The 20,352-nt window shown below is 47.4% G+C and overlaps 1 protein-coding gene across 3 annotated transcripts in view; it reads left to right on the forward strand.

Annotated features, from left to right (window-relative positions):
* GALNT13 (polypeptide N-acetylgalactosaminyltransferase 13) overlaps positions 1-20,352 on the forward strand; it is a 205,012-nt gene that overhangs the window by 58,033 nt on the left and 126,627 nt on the right. For all 3 annotated transcript variants that reach the window (XM_075757377.1, XM_075757376.1, XM_075757378.1), the window contains 3 exons: positions 16,035-16,201; positions 17,456-17,663; positions 18,717-18,887. In XM_075757377.1, the coding sequence (XP_075613492.1) occupies positions 16,035-16,201; positions 17,456-17,663; positions 18,717-18,887 (546 nt within the window). The remainder of the gene's footprint in view (positions 1-16,034; positions 16,202-17,455; positions 17,664-18,716; positions 18,888-20,352) is intronic.

A 20,352-nucleotide genomic window follows, 5' to 3' on the forward strand; every position in this document is an offset into this window, starting at 1 on the left:
GGGCTCTGCTGTACGCCGAAAGCGATGTGTCCGACTTCCCACACCCTGTCTTTGATGAAAGCAAAACCTCAGCTTCCCCACTAGTCCTGCGTTGAGCAGGTTTTATGATTTCCAGCGGTGGTCTAGCCCTAAATGCAAAGTGTTGTCTCCTGGTGAGGTTTCCCACTGCCTTTATATCTTTACTAGAATTATTTAGATTTGTGCGTTACAATATTATGTCCATGTCACAAATGAACATCTACAAATGGACGTAAGAATTCTGATAAGAAACAGACAGCCCAAGAGAAAAAGTCTTGTTGTAGTGTGGTGGTGTAGAAATTCATTCTTCAGTTACGCTACCGTCCGTTTATTGGCAAATCCATTGGGAAGAGAGCAGTGAAAGGGAAGTAGTACCCTAACAGGGTAGCTTTTTCGTTGTCGTGGGGTGTGTATGTATATTGTCATCTATTTTGTATATACTATATGGAAAATATATATCGTATATGTATAAAATTAAACCATTCCCATTCTGTTCCTGTTCTGACCTTCCTCATTCCTTTTCCCTCCTCGATCCTGGCTGCACTTTTTGTGCACAGGGGCAATTTTATCCCGTCCTCTTGAGGTGGGTGTACAGGTTTCTCTTGCTTTGCCAAGGCTGCCGCTGTCTACATAGGGGTTTGCGTGTATTTCTGGGAGTCAGTCCGCAGTGTGCAAACTTGGAGTAAGGATCAAAGATGCTCATCAGTCGTTTTCACTCTCCTCCACAGCTCGGTTCTCGTATCCCACGGCGGCAGCGAGTGCCCGGGCTCTTGCTGTGTGGGAGCGTTGCTGCTCTGGTACCTCCAAATGATCAAAGTAGTGCTGTGGCAAACGGGGCGGCGGGGTGTAAATGGCATCAGAGGCTGAATAAGAAACACATATTTAAAGGGGGGGGGAAATGTGACAGAATCTTGGCTTTTTTGACATTAGCACATGAAAGAGCTCCTGAAACCTATTCCGACTTTTTGTTTCTGATTCAATGTTTAACGACTGCGAGCTAATTCTGGATTTACACTGCAACTGCAGTGCTTGTGTTTGTAAGACGAGGGAGATTTTTTCCTAAGGAAAAATGTTAGATTTCTAAAAAATAAAGTTTCATTTTATGAGCTGCAGGAAGATGAGGAAGGCTGGGTCGGTTCCTGGCTGATGAGAAATTCCCTTTACAGTTTTGTGAAACACGGCGCCTGTCTCTTGTCTCGTCCTTCCCCAAACTGGGATGTTGTGAGTAGACCCCAGGTGATGCCCTGGCCTCCAGAGTCAATGAGCGTGTGCTCTGACTTGCGCAGGAATGAGTTCTCTCACCGGGACACCACAGAATCCTCCTCCGGTCGCTGTAACGGAACAGGATGGCTGAATCCCACGGCATCTGTGCCTCTCGGTTCACGTTGTGGTTCCGGCTGATGAATGTGACCAGCAGTTTAACTTGCTTCCCGTTACGTCTGGTGTTGTGTGCCAGAGGATGTCCCTCGATTGCCTGAGTTCTGTTGGCAATGACCGGCTCGAAGGTTTTAATCAGTGTCAGGTCTAATTTGAAGTAGTTATTGATTAAACTTTAAACCCAATTTAATTCAACATAGAAATGTTTAATTTTATTTCCAAGTATTTTCTCCAGCAAGGGAAGAAATCCATCTTCAATCTTTTCTGGATGAGTGAGGTTGCAAGTCCTATTCTACAAATTGCTAAACCATTATAATTGGATTTTCTTATCATTGAAATATAGGTTGAAGTTAGCTGTTGCGTTGTCTTTGTGTGTGCCTAGATGTGCTTATGGGCATGCATTTCTGATCAGAAACCAACTCTCATTACGATTTTCTAAATAGCAATCGCAGCTTAAGCTCGGTGCCGTAGTTTTGTGTTGGCTTCTCCAAAGCAAAAGCCTTGGCGTGTGGTCCCAGGCTGGGGAACAGGCTCTGGAAGATGTAGCATAGAAGTGGCAGCCACTGCTGGTGCAAATTTCTGTTGTGAAACATCTGTGAAAATCCTTTAGTGCCTCCAACTCAGTGTTAACACGGCAGGAAGCTTTGAGTAGATTTTTTTTTTTTTTTTGCGAGACCACTATTTGCTCTTTGTGCAATTTAGCCCTGATAAGCGAGGGTAGATTGCTTTATTTTGTGATGTTCACATCGAATGCATTTGTCTTGCACCAGAAAGGGTTGTATTAGTTCTTTTCCCAGCTCTCAGTTGTGGTGGTTAAAGTACATACGAGTTCCTTTGTTGTCAGATTTATCTGCTTACAGCTTCATATAATTAAAAGCTAATTTATTTTTAAAGATTTTACTGTGTATATAAAGTTACGCTTAGAGAAACTATCACCCGCCCATGAACAAGAAAGCTCAGGGAGAAATCAGTAATTAGTTTTGGCTAGCAATTACTTTGAAATGACAGTTTAGAAATTATTCCTCCTCACTGGGGGGGGGAACCACCCAGGGTGACTGCCAGTAGGGAGAGAAAGTACGTACAGGTAATCTGTATGAGATCAAAGCCAATTCCCAACGTAGAAATTAGCTAAAGGCTGTTAAGATGGAAAAAAAAAAAAAGAAAAATAATTCTCCAGCAATGAGAAAAATATGCTCATGAGTCAACAGATGGCTTCTAAACTGGTTTTGTGAGTCTTTCATCTGTACTTTCATCTAACAAAAGGAACAATTAAAATGTGTTGCTGTTTCTCCCATAGAAGTCGGGGTTTGATTCTGTTCTTGCTTTCAGCGCCGTTGTAGCCACGTCATGCCGGTCCCTGTTCGCGCTGGTAGCTGGAGCACAGGCAGCACCTCTCCTCTCGAGTACGCCTCAATTCAAATCAGCTTAGCTGAGCTCCGGAAAGGAGAGCGGATCTTGTTGGTCACGTTTCCTGATAAACGTCAGTGGGCATTTGCAAAGCGTGTCCTCGCTGTGGAGCACCTGGGTATGTTTGGGGAAATTCCGCTTAGAGTATCTTTTCTCACCATTGGGCAGCTGGTGTTTCTGAAGGCAACACGATGAACCACAGTAACGTACCAGGTGTTTTATTCATGGCTCGTGTTGTGGCTGTGCCCACTGAAGCCTCGTAAGGTCAGCTGTAACTCAGGAACTCCCTTCCCTTACCGCCTTGCTGTCTGACGAACTTCTAATTGTGGCACTCGCAAACTGCCAAAGCGATAGCAACCGCCACGAGATTCTTACACGCAGGGTGGCTCCTAAAATTCAGGCTGTACTGCTGTCATAGCTTTGAGAGAGGCGAACTGGCGCGAGGAAACCCCTGGTCCCTGCTCCAGACCTGCTGGACCTTGTCTGCACAGGTGGGCTCTGGGTCGCTGCCAGGAGCCACGCGCAGGACAGACCGGCAGCTTGCTTTGCTTTACACCGTTACTGTGCAGCAAGAAATGCTGTTCATCGCGTTACTTAATCAGATTGGCAGTTACTTATTTGTGGTCTGAACTAGGAATGAGCAAGGCGTAGGTAAGAATATTATCTATACGTACACGTGTGTGCCGAGTGAAGCCTGTGTGTGGGGCAGAACAGCCGCGGGCACAAAAGGATGGCGTTGGGTTCAAACACCATCAGCAAAGCACCCGTGTGTAAGAAGAGAAGAAAACCTGAATGCTCAGTAGAGGTGTGCTTGTACAACTCATTGAAATGGAAGTGGCTTGCTCTTGTTAATCTGGAGATGGATTAAACTTCTCCGCATCTGGAGGGGGTAGCAAAGGAGCAGAAATGCTGGTAGGGAGAAGGGATTGCGTCTGGCGGTTGGGTAAGTGCCAGGTTAGTTCTTTATACTTAGTACTGGCGCGCACTTGCAGACGTTTGCAGGTGTGAATGTAGGCATTCATGCACAAGAATCTTTGAAGATGTCCTTCATTCAGAGAACTTCCAAAGACTTTGACTTCCAGAAAGGTAAACCTACTTACTTGTTGACGTGCTGTTTCATGTGGTCTCTAGTCTGCTTTGGAGTAGGGCAGTTAATATGAGGAGATAAAGTATATACTTTTATAGTAAGTATAAAGAATGATTTTATTTATAGAAAAACTGATCTAAAGAAGAGATTCTTATTTCCTTTATTTATGGCTTCAAGTGACTTTGAATACTAGTAGATGGTTAAACAGTTCATATAAAAGAAAGGATAACATCAGTGGTGTTTGGCAGGTATTGTTCTCTCTTTTTTCCTCCCCCCCCCCCCCCCCCCCAGTGATTTTTCAGGCTGCCTTAGAAGCCAGCCCTGATGGGATCTCACCTCCATCCCAGGGAGCCTGCAGGACAGCTGGCATGCACCTTTTCCCCCAGACCTTTGAAAATGGGGATGGTGAGGGTGCTTAATTGAAGACTTTGATTTGCATGGCTTCCTTATGTTTTAAAAACATATGGCTATTGCACAGTTTTAAAGTACACCGAGGTTATCCACACTGCAAGGATAAGTGCATTCCTAGTTTTCCCGTATATACCCTCAATACTGTAACAACGATAGGTTGAACTCGTAGGTATTTAGTCCTCGTGTAGTATGCGCTTTGGGGAAATCTGTGGTATTTAAACACAAAGGATGCATATTTCTGTTAAACCACTCTTGTATCGGTTCTGCTTTTCCCTCGGCCGCTCATCCCGGGGCAGCTCCCCGCGTACCCGCAGGCGGATCCTGACCCTCGCTGGCAGCAGAGTCCCCTCCGTGACGCGGCTGTAACTCAATTTGCTGATTTCATAGTGCAAGGCTGTTCAAGCGTGAAATTGCTTCCTTCGTGTAGAGCCAGCCCCTTTGCCTGGCAAGTCAAGGCTCAGAAACGGGTGGTTGCTGTGATTGCTGCTGTTGGCCCAACCACTTGGTGCGAGGAACGAAATTCAGCTTTTGTACGTGCCTGAAAGGGAAACGTGGGAATGACTGTCCAGGTTCAACTGGGACGCGAGAAGAGCCTGCAAAACTATATTCAGCAGCCAGAAACAAACTAACCACAGTTTCTTTACTAAAACAAGAGTCCTTAATGAATAAACCATGTTGTTATCCCTTTTTTATTTCTTTTTTTTCAAAGGAGGGGCAGTGAGACAAGCAAATGCCATCTCAGCCTTGCAGCCGGGTAGATGATGCTTCTGCAGCCAGATCAGCAACGCGAGCTCATTTCTGCAGGCAGCTGAGCAGTGAGCATGGGCGGGCAGAGCATTACACGTCGTGGTTCAGTTTTTATCTGACTTACAGCTCTTGACTTGCTTTGTACTACAGTGCTAGTCCTCGTGAATTTAGCAAACGAGCTGACCGGCCGTTCGTTGGGACAGAAGGTGGGTGCGCGCGGGGGAGAGCGCAGGAGGAGTGATCTGCAGAATTTTGGCCCTTTACTGGGGCTCCAGAGCGGTGTGAAAACAGAAGCATGGGAAAATTGCTTCCTTGTTTCTTCTCTACTTGATTGCAGATGTGAGAGAGAGATTTGGGCATTCAAAGTTAATAGTTGCAAAAATATTTTGAAAAATATTTTAGCAAGTTGGAGAAGTTTGAGGTTATCTTGGCAAATTGCAAGGAAGATTCGGTGATGAAATAATAAAAAATGGACTAATGTTAATGATAAACAAACCATCAAAGAAAGCCTTATCTGATCTGTAATTTCCATTACAAGTCTTGTGATTTTTGTTGGAAAAAGTGGAGAGAGTACAAAGGGACATCCTCTGAAAAAGAAATAGTCCCCTCTACGCTTTGTTGTTTGCTTGTAATAATACGGCGCTGTATCATTGCGTTCTCCGTCAAACATAAAAGGAACTTTGAGCGTTTAGCAAATGACTGCTGAAGTAACTTCTAAAGCATTAAAATGGAGTTTGGGGTTGGAAACCCCCGAGGAAGAGTTGATATTCAAGGCTATACCCAAAGCTTTATGAACAGTGATAGCCGAAGGTGTGAGTGAAGGGTCTTTGCTCCTACAAACTGCAAACCTATTTATACTCTGTAATGAAACACCAGAGAACAATTTTCATAGGCTATTTTCACATCTATCATCTGCTGGCTATAAAAACTAGTTAGCTTTGCAGTATTTTGATACAGTAAAATTCAGCAAGACAATGTAGTTTCAGTTCTACTTTCCTCTAAGCGAAATAAATTCCAGTTCAATTATTTTTTTATTTACCTTTCATTTGCATTAATTTCAGTTTAAAACGTGATTTGGTGCCATCTAAGTGGATTTATTGAAGTCGAGTTGAAAGCTGCGTGCACTGAAATGCTGCAGCGGAGTCTGTTGGGGGATAACACGTTATTTCTCTGGGTGGAGAGCGGCGTGCTCCCTGGAGCCGTCGGACACGGGCTCTTCTGCAGCCCCTGCAGAGCCCAGAGCCGCACGTGGCGGTGGCAGAGCGGGGACACAACCGGTCGAGCTTAAATTAATGCTCTTCTGGCAGGGAATTCCAACGCTCAGGTCTTTTCTTCTTTTCATAATACCATACTATATAGTTCATTTTTTGTGCTTTCAATTTCCTGAAGTAACTCACGGATTTTATTTAAAGTAGGTAGGAGGAGACTCTTTCAGGCAGTAGGGTTCTGGTGGTGCAGGGGTTATCGCCTACTCTAGAAATAAATTATACCTTACTGGGGGTAGTTCACTTACACTCCAATGTGGGATTTTTTTTAGACAGTGAAACCAGAACCCGAACCGAGCGCTGGTGGTGTGCACGGGGCACAATCACCAGTTTGAAGGGAGGGTTTGTGAGATGGAAGTGTTCTCCCGGTGGGGTTGTCCGTAGGCCGGGGAGGGGGCTGCGGGGTGTCTGGACGGGTCTGGCGGCCAGCGTCACGCCGGGCTGCTCTGGCTCCACGGCAGGTGCCCGGGTTCCACAGCCACGCTGGCAGAGAGATGGGGATTTTGTTGCCGTTCTTTGCGGACGGAAACCAGAAAAGGCCTTCCGTTGCTACTGGACATTGACCATGCTGTTGTTTTGCTGGAATATTTTTTTAAAATTGAGTGCGCCTTTCCTTCTGATTTTAAATCCTGTTCAAGATTAGAGGAGGACGGAAATACTTGGAGTGTTTCTGAGAATACCAACGCTATCCCGCCGGAATAACACGGCATACAAGTGCACTCTTGGAGGCACACAGCAGAGCACAAATAATCTGTGCTATTAGCATAGAATAAAGCATCATAACGAGCCTTGGCGTGTAATCAATACTCAGTGATAAGGTTTGGCACCTGGTGAGGCATCTGACCGCAGTGGTGGCAGGGTCTAGAGGGAGGTAAGGAAACATGACTGGCTGCCAGCTTCACTAAGCAGCGCTGCGTCCATCTCCGCAACGGTGAGTAAAACCCGAGCCCCGAGACCGTGCACGCTGACGTGCTCTCGGGGGGTAGTGAGAAACGGCGGGTTTCAGGCTTTCTGCGTCTCACCGGCACAAGAGGTACGCCTGAATTCCAGCTCTCGCGCAGCGAAGCTGTGGGGTGATGTTGGAGAAGTGCTGTGAGGGAACGCAGGGGAGGTGCCCAGGATGCTCACGTTGGTGATGGGTGCTGATGGGGAGATCTTAGGTTGTTCCTGAGTGTTTCTTGAGGGCACCCAGGGGCTCAGGAGATGTGGCTGACTGCTGGAGACGTGCCTCGCAGGGCAGGAAGGCACGTGGCTGCGCGGGGACAGCACGTGCAGGGTCCCAGGGACGGCTTCTTCCTGCGCCTTGAGCTGTGGCGTGTCCTATGGCAAAACCAGCGTCGCTGCGGGATTCTGCAGAGCTTTCTGAGAGGGGAAAGGTGCTTTTCTTGAGTTGGCAGCCTAGGGGTTTTGAATTGCCGTGGGAGCAGTGTGTCACGGGAAATGCAGCGCTACAAAGCAGCTAAGCCGCGCCAGCTGTCAGCTGCGAGATTCAAACACCAAAATAACCCAGAAGTAGTCTGTCATGACAAGCAGTTTCATAATCTTTTCCAGGCAGTATCTTGCCATCTGTTTTCATTGGGAAGGTGCTGGCAGGGGGAAGAAGGACGAAGGATGGTGACAGGCAATTACCAGTGGTGCGGCGGGGTCTACCGTTGTCCGGTCCCTCATCCTTTCCGGTCATCGCTCCATTTGCTTTGCAGAGAAACCATCTGCGGCACTAATCAAGACACGATCATGAGCTTTTGGAAGGCTTTTGACAGTGTGGTATAGCTGAGCTGGGGTGCTTTGTCTCTGGGACAGCTCTCAGGAGGAAATCCCTGAGCTCAGAGGCATCAAGGCATGGTTAAGGTTGTCCAACACCCACCGCTCCCGCTCTCCAGTTGAGGTTGTCTTTGTTGGCGCAGCGCTCCCGCACCGCCCTGCCTCTGGCTGCTGCCCTGCCAGCTCTGCCGCTGGGGACCGAGCGCCCGACGTTCAAAATTTTGCCTGTAACTTGTCCTGTAAGTACTTGACTTTCCTGCAGCTCATTTGAGAGCTGGTAAACGTTTTCCAGAGAATCGGCATGTGAGATGATATTCCAAATAAGAACACAGTTACATCCATGGAGTTGTTTCAGTCCGTGTGATAAGCTGTTTAAAGGTGAACTCTTCCATTTTCTGTAAAATTACTTGAGCATTCTTCAAAAATAAAACGTGTGGATGTGATGCTAAATTAAGACGGTAAAACAACGGCAAGGTATAAAGTTCACTGGAAGGTAACTATACCTATGAAAAGATAAATTGATTTAATTTGCTTTATAGCTTCTGATGTTTTGACAGTTTGCTTAACTGCAGTGTTGGCATTTTTAACAGGTACTTTTGCAGAGGATATTGGTGCATAACGGTAAATTCATCACTGCTGCTTACGCCACGCTTTGCTATGGGTCTTTACGTGCAGCACTGTGAAATGAGGAGTGAGCTTTCCTCGCGCCTCGATGCTGCTTTCAGTTTGAGCTCTGACCTTGCACCGTGCCTAACTGCTGATGGTGGAGGCAGGGTGTGGGCACGAGGGACGGTGGCTGCCCTGGACCCGAGGGGGGTTTGTGGTTGCATTAGCCGATGTCGGTGCTCAGAGCTCAGGAAGTGTGATGCCCTGGGATCATTGCTGCGGTGAGCTGCAAATAGGAAGAAGTAGGTGCGTGTCCCGCTCCCCAGCCGTGCCGCCCTGGGGCAAACAGAAAAGCCTTGCCATGTCCAGCAGCCCTCCCGAATCACCTCCCCGCACTGCGTTCCGCTCTCAGCCGGGAGTTGGTGAGGCATGGGAAATACTCAGGATGATCATATTAGCTGGAAAGAACTACGGCAGCAGGTAGTGATGTGACATAGCAGGTTTTTAAACTGGATTGATCTTAAAACGCAAGAATTCAGTGGGGAAAGAGACAGGAGCTAAGAAGCAAAACAGAAACAAGTGCGAAAGGAGAATTGCATGTCACTAAGCTTGCTTACGTTTCAGATGTTGTCTACTTACTGCACATATTAATGCTTTTGCACAGTCATAGCTACTTAATAAGGCTGGAAATCATGGTTCCAGGGAATATAGTATTGCATCAGTCTGTACGAGAACAGGTTCATCATAAATAGAAAATACCTTTCTGTGAGGAGAGAGACCTTACTATCCCACAGAGATGTGCTAAGGATTCATATGTGCATATTTGTAGGTTTTTATGTATGTATAGATAAATCAAATTATCCACATACATGCTTACATAAATATATATAACCCCATATACATTAGACGCTCAAATAACTATACTGCCACTGTTGCACATGCAATATTAATCAGACCATAAACACGAATTAAAAGCTGAGGCAGAGATGCAGTGTGTGGCAAGTCAAGAGGTTAGTGATTTGGGGCTGGGGAGCGGTGTGTTCACATCTCTTCTTGTCCCATCTCTGCCCTTCAGTTCCACCGTCTCCGGTTACTGCAGCCTGCCCTCTTCCCAGTGTCTCAGTCTGCCTACGCCGGCAATTCGGCATCCCCTCTCAGTATCCTGACCAACAGCTCCTCCATTGCACTTGATTTCCAGGCCATTCCATGTTTCTCTTCCCCTAACGTGGCTCTGAACGCCCCCTGCGACACGCCTGCCTGGCCGCGTGTGGGAGCGAAGCCCCGGGGGCACGTCGTTCTGCCCTTGCACACCCCTCAGCAGAGATCCTGGTCCCGCAACAGACTGGTTCCAGTGCCCGAGCGTGCAGTAAATCTGGTCGCACAGAGGCACTGAACCAGTGATCTGCGTTACCAGCCTCTTCTTTATGGGGGTTAATCTTCTGTGTTTTCACTAAAGCCAAGCAATGAAAGGTAATGGCTAAATAAGCGTGAAAATCCCTCAAGTCATAGAAACTGCAAATATTCAATGCAGTTCTGTATGTTCCCAAATGCATCATATAAAAAATACTAGATAATAAAGTGTACATAATGGTTATATTCTCATTTTTCCCCTCGAAATACTTTTCATGCATGATCTTTTGACTTGAGTTGCTTCCCTGAGAGCTTCAACACGGTTCTGGAAAGGGTGAAATCACAGTGCGACCCTTCGCACTTACATAATTTGCACACAGCCGATGGGAAGGATGGTAAATAGGTAGAGTCTCACTCTGTTTCCATGTTATTATCTTGGAAAATGTGTTTTTCTCACATTTAAACAGCTGTATTTACTTCATGTGTATTCATAAAGTAACATCTGATGACTGTGTGAGAAAAACCAATGTTTCTGGGAAAGTATTTCCAGTGTCGGTGTATGTTGAATGATCAGTATGCATTGCAAATAGTGCAGGGGCGGTGGAGAGGGAGTCCTTGTCTTTGATAGCTTGTGAGTAGCAGATGACTTATTTATCACTTCTTCAGCGCGTGGTGTATTTTTGAATTAGAAGAAATGCGGCGTGAGTCACTGTCCTCATTTTGGTACAGGGGCGTGAAAGGTGTTTATCTTCCGTGCGCTGATAAAGGCTTTGCAGCGAGCAGAGCGTGGGGCGGGCGTCTGTCTGGGGCCGACACCCCGGGGTGGGTGTGCTGCAAGGGCAGAATGGAAATGGGCGGCCACGGAGCCGTCCCTGGGGACGGGCACGGGGCGCCGCGAGCCCCCGGCCCGGGGACGTCACCCCTCTGCAGGATGCACTCCACCAAGGTACTTGGCCCAGAAGACGGTCCCTGGGTAGGTACCGTGGGACGTAGCAGGGATGCAGGAGCTGACCTGCAGCAGGAGCCGCAGTCGTTGAGGGAAGCAGAGGAGAGAGCTCCGTTGGCACTCAGCAGCTTGTTGGGGCGGGGAAGGGGAGGTTTCGGTACACCGCGTCTCTCCCGACCGTCCCCTTCTGGTCTTGCACCATCTCGAGCACCTCCCGGCCATCTGTGCGCTGCATTCCTTCGCTGACGGTGCAGAAAAACTGGCCGAGAGGTGGGCTTGGGGGCAGCTTGGTGGGGTGAATCAGCCCGCGAAGAGGTGTAATGAGCATCGGGTTCGGAGCGAGGTGGGGGAGCAGGGTACAAATTAGTCACGTTTGTACAGATTGTGATTGTTTTCCATTGCGCATCTTGTAAATGGCAACGGGAATTACTTTAAGAGCAGGAATAGTGATTATACACCCACTGTATGGTCGTATCATTGCTGATCTTTGTTGTTTAACTTTTAAAGTGAACCAAATGCTCATGAAAATTGCTTTGAGTGAGTTTAGTGAAAACGAATCAATGTCTCGCTTCCGCCAGAGAACAAAGGCACGTTGGTAAAAGCATAACCTTCCCAATCCAGAGGCGGTATTTCAGCTCTGTGCCTCCTTCCTTCATCTCCCTCATCTTCAATGGCCGAGCCGGACACGGCAGGTTCCCTGTGGAGCAGTGCCATTGCTGTTTGCTAGGAAATGCTGAAATGAGCCTCGAGTTTCTGCCCTGAGATGTTCCTGGTCTTGAAGGTGAGGTTAACATATTGTTGTCCCATGACACTTGGTGTTTCTCCTGCAACCAAAGTGGCCAGAATCAGCATATTACCCAAATAACTGAGCTTGTCGTAATCTATGTGGTCTCCTGGCTTTACAGGGAGCCCAAGAGCTTGTACCTGTGTGATAGCTAAAACACAAATGTAAACAACCCAAAAATATATCTAAAAATCTCCGCAGATCTCATTACTGGTGCCTCAGCTGGGATTGCGAGTGCCCGTTGTTCACAGTGCTGCTGCCTAGTTAACGTCTTGCCCTCAGCCTCTGTTTTGCAGAACCAACTCTTCGCTAGTGTGGATGGGTTTCCAGAAACTCCCAGAAAGCAGAAAAACAGTTAAATTTGCTGTGGAGCTGCTCCTGTTGGAGTGCCTGTCTGGCTCCCTGGTTTTCTGTGTGTTGTGGAGCTCGGCACGGGGCACAGCTTGCCATCCAGACCGGACTAAACGTTCCCCTTGCTGGGCTAAGTGCTGCAATAACGTCTAATAAACTGGGGGTACGCAATGGTTGAATGCTCTACTATAGACAGACTACCAGCATTTACATTTTCTGCTGAAATCAAATGGCCCAGATTAGAAAAAGCAAATTTAGTCTGTGATGAGCAGATGCGATATCGGCAAATCCCCGCGCATCGCTTGGTGTACCTGGGGAACTATACGTGGCAGACCTACGGAATGAACTGGTTTGGAATGGAATAATCCTCCTCCACAGAGGATAATCCCACCGTGTAATTGTCTGTGAAACTAAGGAGGGACGTGCAGCAGAGCCTTTTGCTCTGGCTAGAGACAAATGTAATAAAAAGGATAAAAATTCTTCGTTTTATGGTACAGTATCTGATGTAGGGTCATTGTAGAAATTTTGAAGAAGGACATGTAGTAAAGATGCTGTTCGTGGATTTTTATGACCAGATTTACAGTCTTTTAGATTGGTCTGTCTGCTGCAAAACACAGGACACGCGACCTCTTCATGAGCGTCCTCAGCTCATCTGGCCCTTACCTTCTCCGGGTACCGTAAGATGCCTTGGAGAGTAACGAGAGTGAAAACACTGAAGATCCTGGCAAATACTACGTGCTGAGAAACATTCTGTTCCTTTATATTCCATTTGCACTGCAAAATCAGTGTTAAACTGCAACCAAGGAAATACCCTTTTCTTCTTGTCTCATTTCACTACTGATGTGCATTTCTGAGTATTTTAAAGCATAATCTTGTGTAGTACTTCTTTTTCAATCACCAAAAATGACTGTTGTGAAATAAGGGACAAGCAGAGTTTAGTCCAGCTTTGTATATGCTTTGGAATAGAATGTTAAGCTCTGGAAAACAACTCTGAACATAAACAGTGCTGAGCTTTGTAAGACTGAGCCTGTGTGTTCTTCAGTCTTCGATAGCTGACTTTCAGATACAAGACACCTTCCAAGGGAAATAATGTGTCTGGGGAAAACTTTTACTGTGCCTTGGAAAGAAATAAATTCAAAATGTCCTTTTGCTGGACATACTGTCCTGCTGGGCTCACCCTCTGCAGACACCTCTGGGTAAACAGAGGGTGTCGTCACGGACGATTACTAGTGAAGGGCTTTGATTTGTTTGTCTGAAGTCTTGAATCTAACTTGTAATTGATGGGTAGTGGTATAATTAATTAGGTCCCTCAAGTTGTGAAGGTAGAATGGCTACCAGCAAACTTCAGTGGTCCTCAACAAATCGATGTCAAGACGTATGTGCATATATTTTTATATGTATATATAGTCACTATTGGCATCAGACTTTCTGCTGTCAGATGTAGTTACGAATGACTTACACGTGTGTATCTATCCACATATTACATATAATGTGTGTACATATATATATGTCATTGTGTACGTATATGTACACTGTGAACCTTTAACCTGTGCCACAGAAATCAGTGATATTCTGTATTCTGTGTTCTCTCCTCGCCTCGTGCTTTGAAAGCTGTGGGCACAATGTTGTTTTATCTATTTTTCTTTAAATGTCAGTGAGGCAGAAGAAAAGGTTAAAGAGAGTTTTGTTATGGTAGATGATGTTGAAGAAAGAACTGTGTGGACAAGCTGACTTTTCTTCAGGGACCTTATTCGTTTGCTCTCTTGGCCCCATAGAGAACTTTTCCGTAAGGAGGAGGCTGCTCCTGCACAAGCGCTGCGTTCGCTGGTGTGTTCCTCAGGTAACACAGACAGAAGTGATAGGCCATGCCTGTGTCACAGTTGGAGAACAGAGGGTATGGAAATGATAGAATGACAGCCTGGTTTGGGTGGGCAGGGACCTCCCAGCCCAGCCAGTGCCACCCCTGCCATGGGCAGGGACACCCTCCACTAGCCCAGGTTGCCCAAAGCCCCATCCAGCCTGGCCTTGACCACTGCCAGGGAGCCAGGGGCAGCCAGAGCTTCTCTGGGCACCCTGTGCCAGGGCCTCAGCACCCTCACAGGGAAGGATTGCTGCCTCCCATCCCATCTCCATCTCCCCTCCTGCAGCTTCAGGCCATTCCCCTTGGCCTGTCACTCCCTGCCCTTGTCACCAGCCCCTCTCCAGCTTTCCTGGAGCCCCTTTAGGGACTGGAAGGGGCTCTAAGGTCTCCCCGGAGCCTTCTCTTCTCCAGGCTGAACCACCCCAACTCTCTCAGCCTGAGGTCTCCACAGCAGAGGTGCTCCAGCCCTCGGATCATCTCCGTGGCCTCCTCTGGACTCTCTCCAAGAGCTCCATGTCCTTGTTGTCCTGGGGACCCCTGAGCTGGACGCAGCACTGCAGGGGGGTCTCACCAGAGCAGAGCAGAGGGACAGAATCCCCTCCCTCGACCTGCTGGTCACGCTGCTGGACATGCAGCCTAGGACATGGGTGGCTTTCTGGGCTGCGAGTGCACGTTGCTGGCTCATGCTGAGCTTCTCGTCCCCCAACACTCCCAAGTCCTTCTCCTCGGGGCTGCTGTCCATCCATTCTCTGCCCAGCCTGTAGCTGTGCTTGGGACTGCCCCGACCCACGTGCAGGACCTTGCACTTGGCCTTGTTGAACTTCATGTGGTTCGCACGGACCCACCTCTCCAGCCTGTCCAGGTCCCTTTGGATGGCATCCCTTCCCTCCAGTGTGTCGACCACACCACACAGCTTGGTGTCGTTGGCAAACTTGCTGAGGGTGCACTCGATCCCACTGCCCATGTCTCAAAGGTGTTAAACAGCGCTGGTCCCAGTACCGACCCCTGAGGAACGTTGCTCATCACTGGTCTCTGCATGGACACGAATAACTCCCTAATTTAGAATTGTTCAGTGAAGCTTTAAATTTGTGGTATTGCAAAGAAGATCTACTAAAAAGCTCAACGTAATTTCTTCTCACTTTCCATGGTTTAATTCGCTAGTGCGTCAGTGCCGCTGCTGCCATACGTACGTACACGCTCGCCTGTCCCGTCTGGAAGGGCTTTCCCGGACCAGGGTCACAGTGGGAACAGTAGAGCCAGAAAATCATACAGTAGTGAAATACCAAAAAAGTGCAAATTATTTTAAGCGACAGTGGTTCAGAATCCATGGTAGGTGTGTTTTAGTGACCTGACTTGACCGGTGTTGACAGGCTGATGTAGGCGAGTTTGTATTTTTGAAATGTGTCCAAGATCTGGAACAAATATGCAGAGTTTTGGGTTGTCTTTTGCAAACAGCTTTAATTTTTTAATAGCAAAATCAGCGAGGTTTGCTATCTGTTGCTTACTTTGCCTTAGTTTCTACATTTTCCAGAAACAGGTGAAATTATTGACCTCTTGTTCTTCCATTGAATGGGCATATAGAGTGTTCTAGACAGTAGTAATTTTTTTCTTCTTGAGAGACCACCCAAGACAGGAATGCCTGCTTCAAACTGTAGAATTTGGGATCTGTCACAGTAAAAGACTTATTTGACCTAACTGTAACCGCTCAATCCACTTGATATTAAAGGCCCCACATCCTGCTTGCAGCTAAGAGTTTCTGTGCGCGATGTCGGGGCACGTTGACGCCGATTTCTCGGGGTACCAAGCAGGAGTGAGGGTCCAAGGGAGCTGTGAACGTGGCAGCGCACCTTCCTCTGGATACTCTGCTGTGTTTTCTTAGCAAGAAAACAGAATTTGAAGTTCCCTCTGCCTTTGGGCTTCTGCTTTGGGAGCTTGAGGAGATCAGTAACCACTTCACACGTATCCTGCTCAACAGGCTCCATGGCCCTTGGTAGAGCTCTTTAAAATTTTCTGAAAGCTTAACCCCCCCTTTCCTTGTGTGTATTTTCTGTATTTTTTGGCAGGTGCAAGACCAAAGTCTACCCCGACGACCTGCCCAACACGAGCGTCGTGATTGTGTTTCACAACGAAGCCTGGAGTACTCTGCTCCGGACCGTGTACAGCGTTATAAATCGCTCGCCGCACCGCTTGCTTTCTGAAATCATCCTGGTGGACGATGCCAGCGAGAGAGGTGGGTCTGGGCAGGGGGGTCCGTTCCGCGTGTCGGTTTAGCACCGCGTTTCGGCATCCTGCAGAAGGGGTTGTGAAGCGTGGCTCCCTCTTGCCGAGCGTCTCCGATGGCTGCCGGGCTCTCGTAGGTACGGGTGGTGTAAGTGAGCCTGCAGGTAGCAGCAGAGGTGAAGGTTATCAGGTAGTAAGTTGTGTGTATGGGCTCCTAGCCGGAATTCCGTTCGTGCTGTTTTGCACTGCGGTTTAGCATTTCGCATTACTGTAAAAGACGGTTCCTGTTCACATCACTCGCTGTCTTTCTCTTGCTGTCTCTCAAAAACCCCTGGTCTGTGTTTCGGGTTTTCCTGGGTGCCCCAACTGAGCCACTTCCCTTGTATTTCTTGTATTTGTGCTTCGTTTCTTTTGGTCTTGGCTTTTTTCTTCGTCATGTTTTTGTTGTTGATGTTTGTTTTTTTAAATAGAGTTTAGAAAGAAAACTATCTGCATGCAAAACTGATATTACCTGGAAAAGAAATCGCATTACATTCTATACATGGAACCAATGGAATGATAACTTTTCCTGGAGTAGCTAAATGTATATAACGTATTTAATGTACGTAAATAGGACGTATAGTTGCGACTGTTCAAGGGACAGAGGATGCAAGCTAAGTCGTCCTTTATTTCTGCCCCATGTGGCATTAACCGAACTCTGACTGCTCTCCTGGATTTCCCTGCTTAATGTTTCTCTGTGCCAGGCGGTGGAGGAAGACTTTAGCCCAAGTAATTACAGTTTTCCTAAAAGCAAAATTTTGGATTCCTAAAGGACTCAAATGGTGAAATTCATCAAAAATCACCGTATTTGTATTTATCCGTAGACAAATTAGCAAAAGTGTAGTTGTTTTGCACTCACTATTGATTGCTGCTTTATTTCAAGAACTTATTTAAAATTTCTGTGACATTTTCCCGAGCTGCTCCGGCAGCGTGTACGTATGTACGGGCTGGTTTCCGCGTGGCTGCACTGAACAGAATGCCGGTGTGAACGGCCATAGCTCAGCTCTCCCTCTTCAGAAAAACTCTAAATATGTCAAAATGCATCTCCCGTGTTACGGCAGTGTTGGCGCATGGCAGTCCTTGGAGGGGTGAGCATGATGCATAAACCCTGCGGTTATATTTGGAGTCCTCAGTAGTTGCTGAACCTAGCTAAAAATAATGTTTATATTCTGGTTTTTGTTTGTTGTTGTTTCCCCCCCCCCCCCCCCCCAATTATCTCTGGCAGAATTTTTGAAGGCCTCGTTAGAGAATTACGTGAAAAATCTGGAAGTCTCCGTAAAAATCATCCGGATGGAGCAGAGGTCGGGACTGATCCGCGCACGGCTCCGCGGGGCAGCAGCCTCCACGGGGCAGGTGATCACGTTCCTGGACGCGCACTGCGAGTGCACCCTGGGCTGGCTGGAGCCGCTGCTGGCCCGCGTGAAGGAGGACAGGTAAGGGTGGCTCTGCGGGCGCGGGGGACCTCCTGCCCCAGGCTCTTCCTTGGTTTCAGTGTGCGGCTCAAATTGATCTGAAAATGAGGACTGTGCTTTAATTTATTTTTTTACCAGCAAGATAGGGTATTCTCTAATATTTGTATTAAAATATGATTTCTAGATAAATATATGGTAAGCTTTTGATTCTTACGACAGGGTTATTGTTGACAGTAAGAATAATAACGCCAGTAACAATAGTGACTTGTGCCATTTGCTTGCGCAAGGTTTAGGTGTCTCCTGCCCTCATGGCCATCCTTCACCCTTCTTTCTACCAGGCATGACTTTTTCTCAATGTGATCTCCAATGCTCTGTGAAATTTGCAATCTTTTTTTTTTTTGCCCCTCTTTTTTCTTTTCTTTTTTTCCCCTCTTTTTCTTCCCCCCCCCCCCTTTTTTTTTCTTTTTTCTTTTCAGTAGACAATGCAATTTTCCCCTTTTTTGTGCATAAAGACTCTGCAAGTGAGACCCAAAGCCTGTGCTCTCCTCCCTGGCAGCGCTGCAGCAGCCGAGGTCCTTGCTCCGCTGGACGGAGGAGCAGCCCCGCACGCGTGGGCAGCACCAGCCAAAGCGCACACATCCGAGATGGGAATATTCCCATTTATGAAAGGTGTTGCGAGTGCTCCACAAGAGATATGTGCATTTGTGATAAAACCAGCACTGCTCGAGTCCTGAGCAAAAACAGCCTCCGTGGTGTTCATCCTGACACTGCCGGTCGTAGAAGGGTGCAAGGAACAACGAGGAGAGGTTCTCAGTACGGGTAGTTCACGCTGCTGGGTCTCTCCTGCCTTTCCGGGAGGATTTGGCAGCCCCGGGTTGCAGCTTCCAGCTCTCGGGAGCGCAGCGAGGAGTCCATGTGTCCCGAAAGTCGCGGAGAGCAGGGCAGGAGCAGCCCTGCGCGGGGTGCTGCTGGGGGGGGTTTGTGCAGAGAAGCCTCAAAATAAAGCAACGGGATATTCGGCACACTGACGTGAAAAGTGCTCGTGTTTTAAAAAGCTGATTTTCTTTCTGACAGGAAAACTGTTGTCTGCCCAATCATTGACGTGATCAGTGATGACACATTTGAATACATGGCCGGGTCAGACATGACTTACGGAGGATTTAACTGGAAGCTCAACTTCCGCTGGTATCCGGTTCCCCAGAGGGAGATGGACAGGAGGAAAGGAGACAGGACCTTGCCTGTCAGGTAAGGAGGCTGCAGCGAGAGTCCCGCGGCATTTGGCTGCACCGCGTGCTTGTTTATGGAGAGAATAACGCCCAGTACCCAAGCTTTTGCTGCGGTATCCGAGAACGCATGGCAGGTAGTTGTGGCACACAGTTCAGGGTGGAGAAGACCAGAATCTGACCTGTCCTTAATGCTGCAATGTAGTTATCAGAGCTGAGAGAACTCATTTATATCTTCTGTTTGACACTCAGTGATTCAAAATACCACCTGCTTTTTAAGTTCCCTCTATGTGTGTTTTCGGCAAATAGCCTGTCGACCTCGTGTTTACAGATGTTACGGGTTTTTCATAATTTAAGGCAAATATTAGAACATCGTTCTGAAATACACATTTTTGGAACACCGAACCCGAGGATTTGGTTATGATAGCTTGCACTTAAACTGTATGCTTTTATCGCCTAGAAAATAAAATTGATGACTATGCACATTGACTCAAAAATGATCTAAGAGAACGTCCTGACCTCTTTCATTTAATTGCTCAAACCACAGACTGTAACAAAACCTCTAGAAAAAAATTAAATGAAGCTGAAACAGAACAAATTGAATAAATTACTTGCAGTGGGTTATTTGCTCAGCTCTAATAGCTTCTGTGGTCTTCATGAAAAGTTAAAAAAAAAAAAAAGTAAAAAAAAAAGAGCTTTCACAAGTGGATGTAATGGTTTCAAACCTGTGTGAGAGACATGATGAAGTGGAGAGAATTCCAGTCCTGCATAGCCCCGATTGTGTGCAACAGGCAGATAAAGGGAGAGCCAACTCAGGGGACAGCAGCGCAGCTTTGCGAAACGCTTCCAGGTAAGGCAGTGGGTGAGCGAAGAAAAGCCTTCCAAAATGCCTTGTGCCAGAAAACGGCCCCAGTCTGTCACCGTTTGTCCTGGAAAGCCTGGAGTCAGGGAAGGGCTGGGTTTTTCCGCTTTGGTTCTCAGGCAAAGCGAGCAGGGTGCCCAGGGGCAGGAGCCGACCCCGGCGTTAGCCGAGGGGATGGAGCAGGTCTCGAGGCAATAGCGCTGCGTTTCTCATCAGCTCAAATGTTAGCACTCGGCTGTGAAGCCCGCCAGCAGCTGCTTCATTAAAGCTGAGGTGTGCGTTAAAATCGGTAGAGTTAATTACCCTAACGAGCCGCACAGCCTCACGCCACATCACTCGCTGTGCGCTGTTTGTCCTGTGTCTCCCGTGCCGAATCCATGCACAGACACGGGCACTTTTCAAGGAAATGCAAATCCGAGCTCTTATTTCCTTATCTTGAAATGGAATAGTACTTAAAGTTAATCCAGAATCAGACGTGTAATTGACTCTTAAAATTATTACAACAGCAAAATAGCTCTTTCTGTTTTCTTCCCCGCCCCCAGCTCTTAGCTGGGATTTTTGGGATTCTCCCAGATGTTAGTGAGCAGAGCGTGGGTGGAGGAGCCAGAGGGGAATGCCAGGCGCC

The sequence above is a fragment of the Balearica regulorum genome, chromosome 6, assembly GCF_011004875.1.
Source record: "Balearica regulorum gibbericeps isolate bBalReg1 chromosome 6, bBalReg1.pri, whole genome shotgun sequence".
Taxonomy (NCBI): Eukaryota; Metazoa; Chordata; class Aves; order Gruiformes; family Gruidae; genus Balearica; species Balearica regulorum.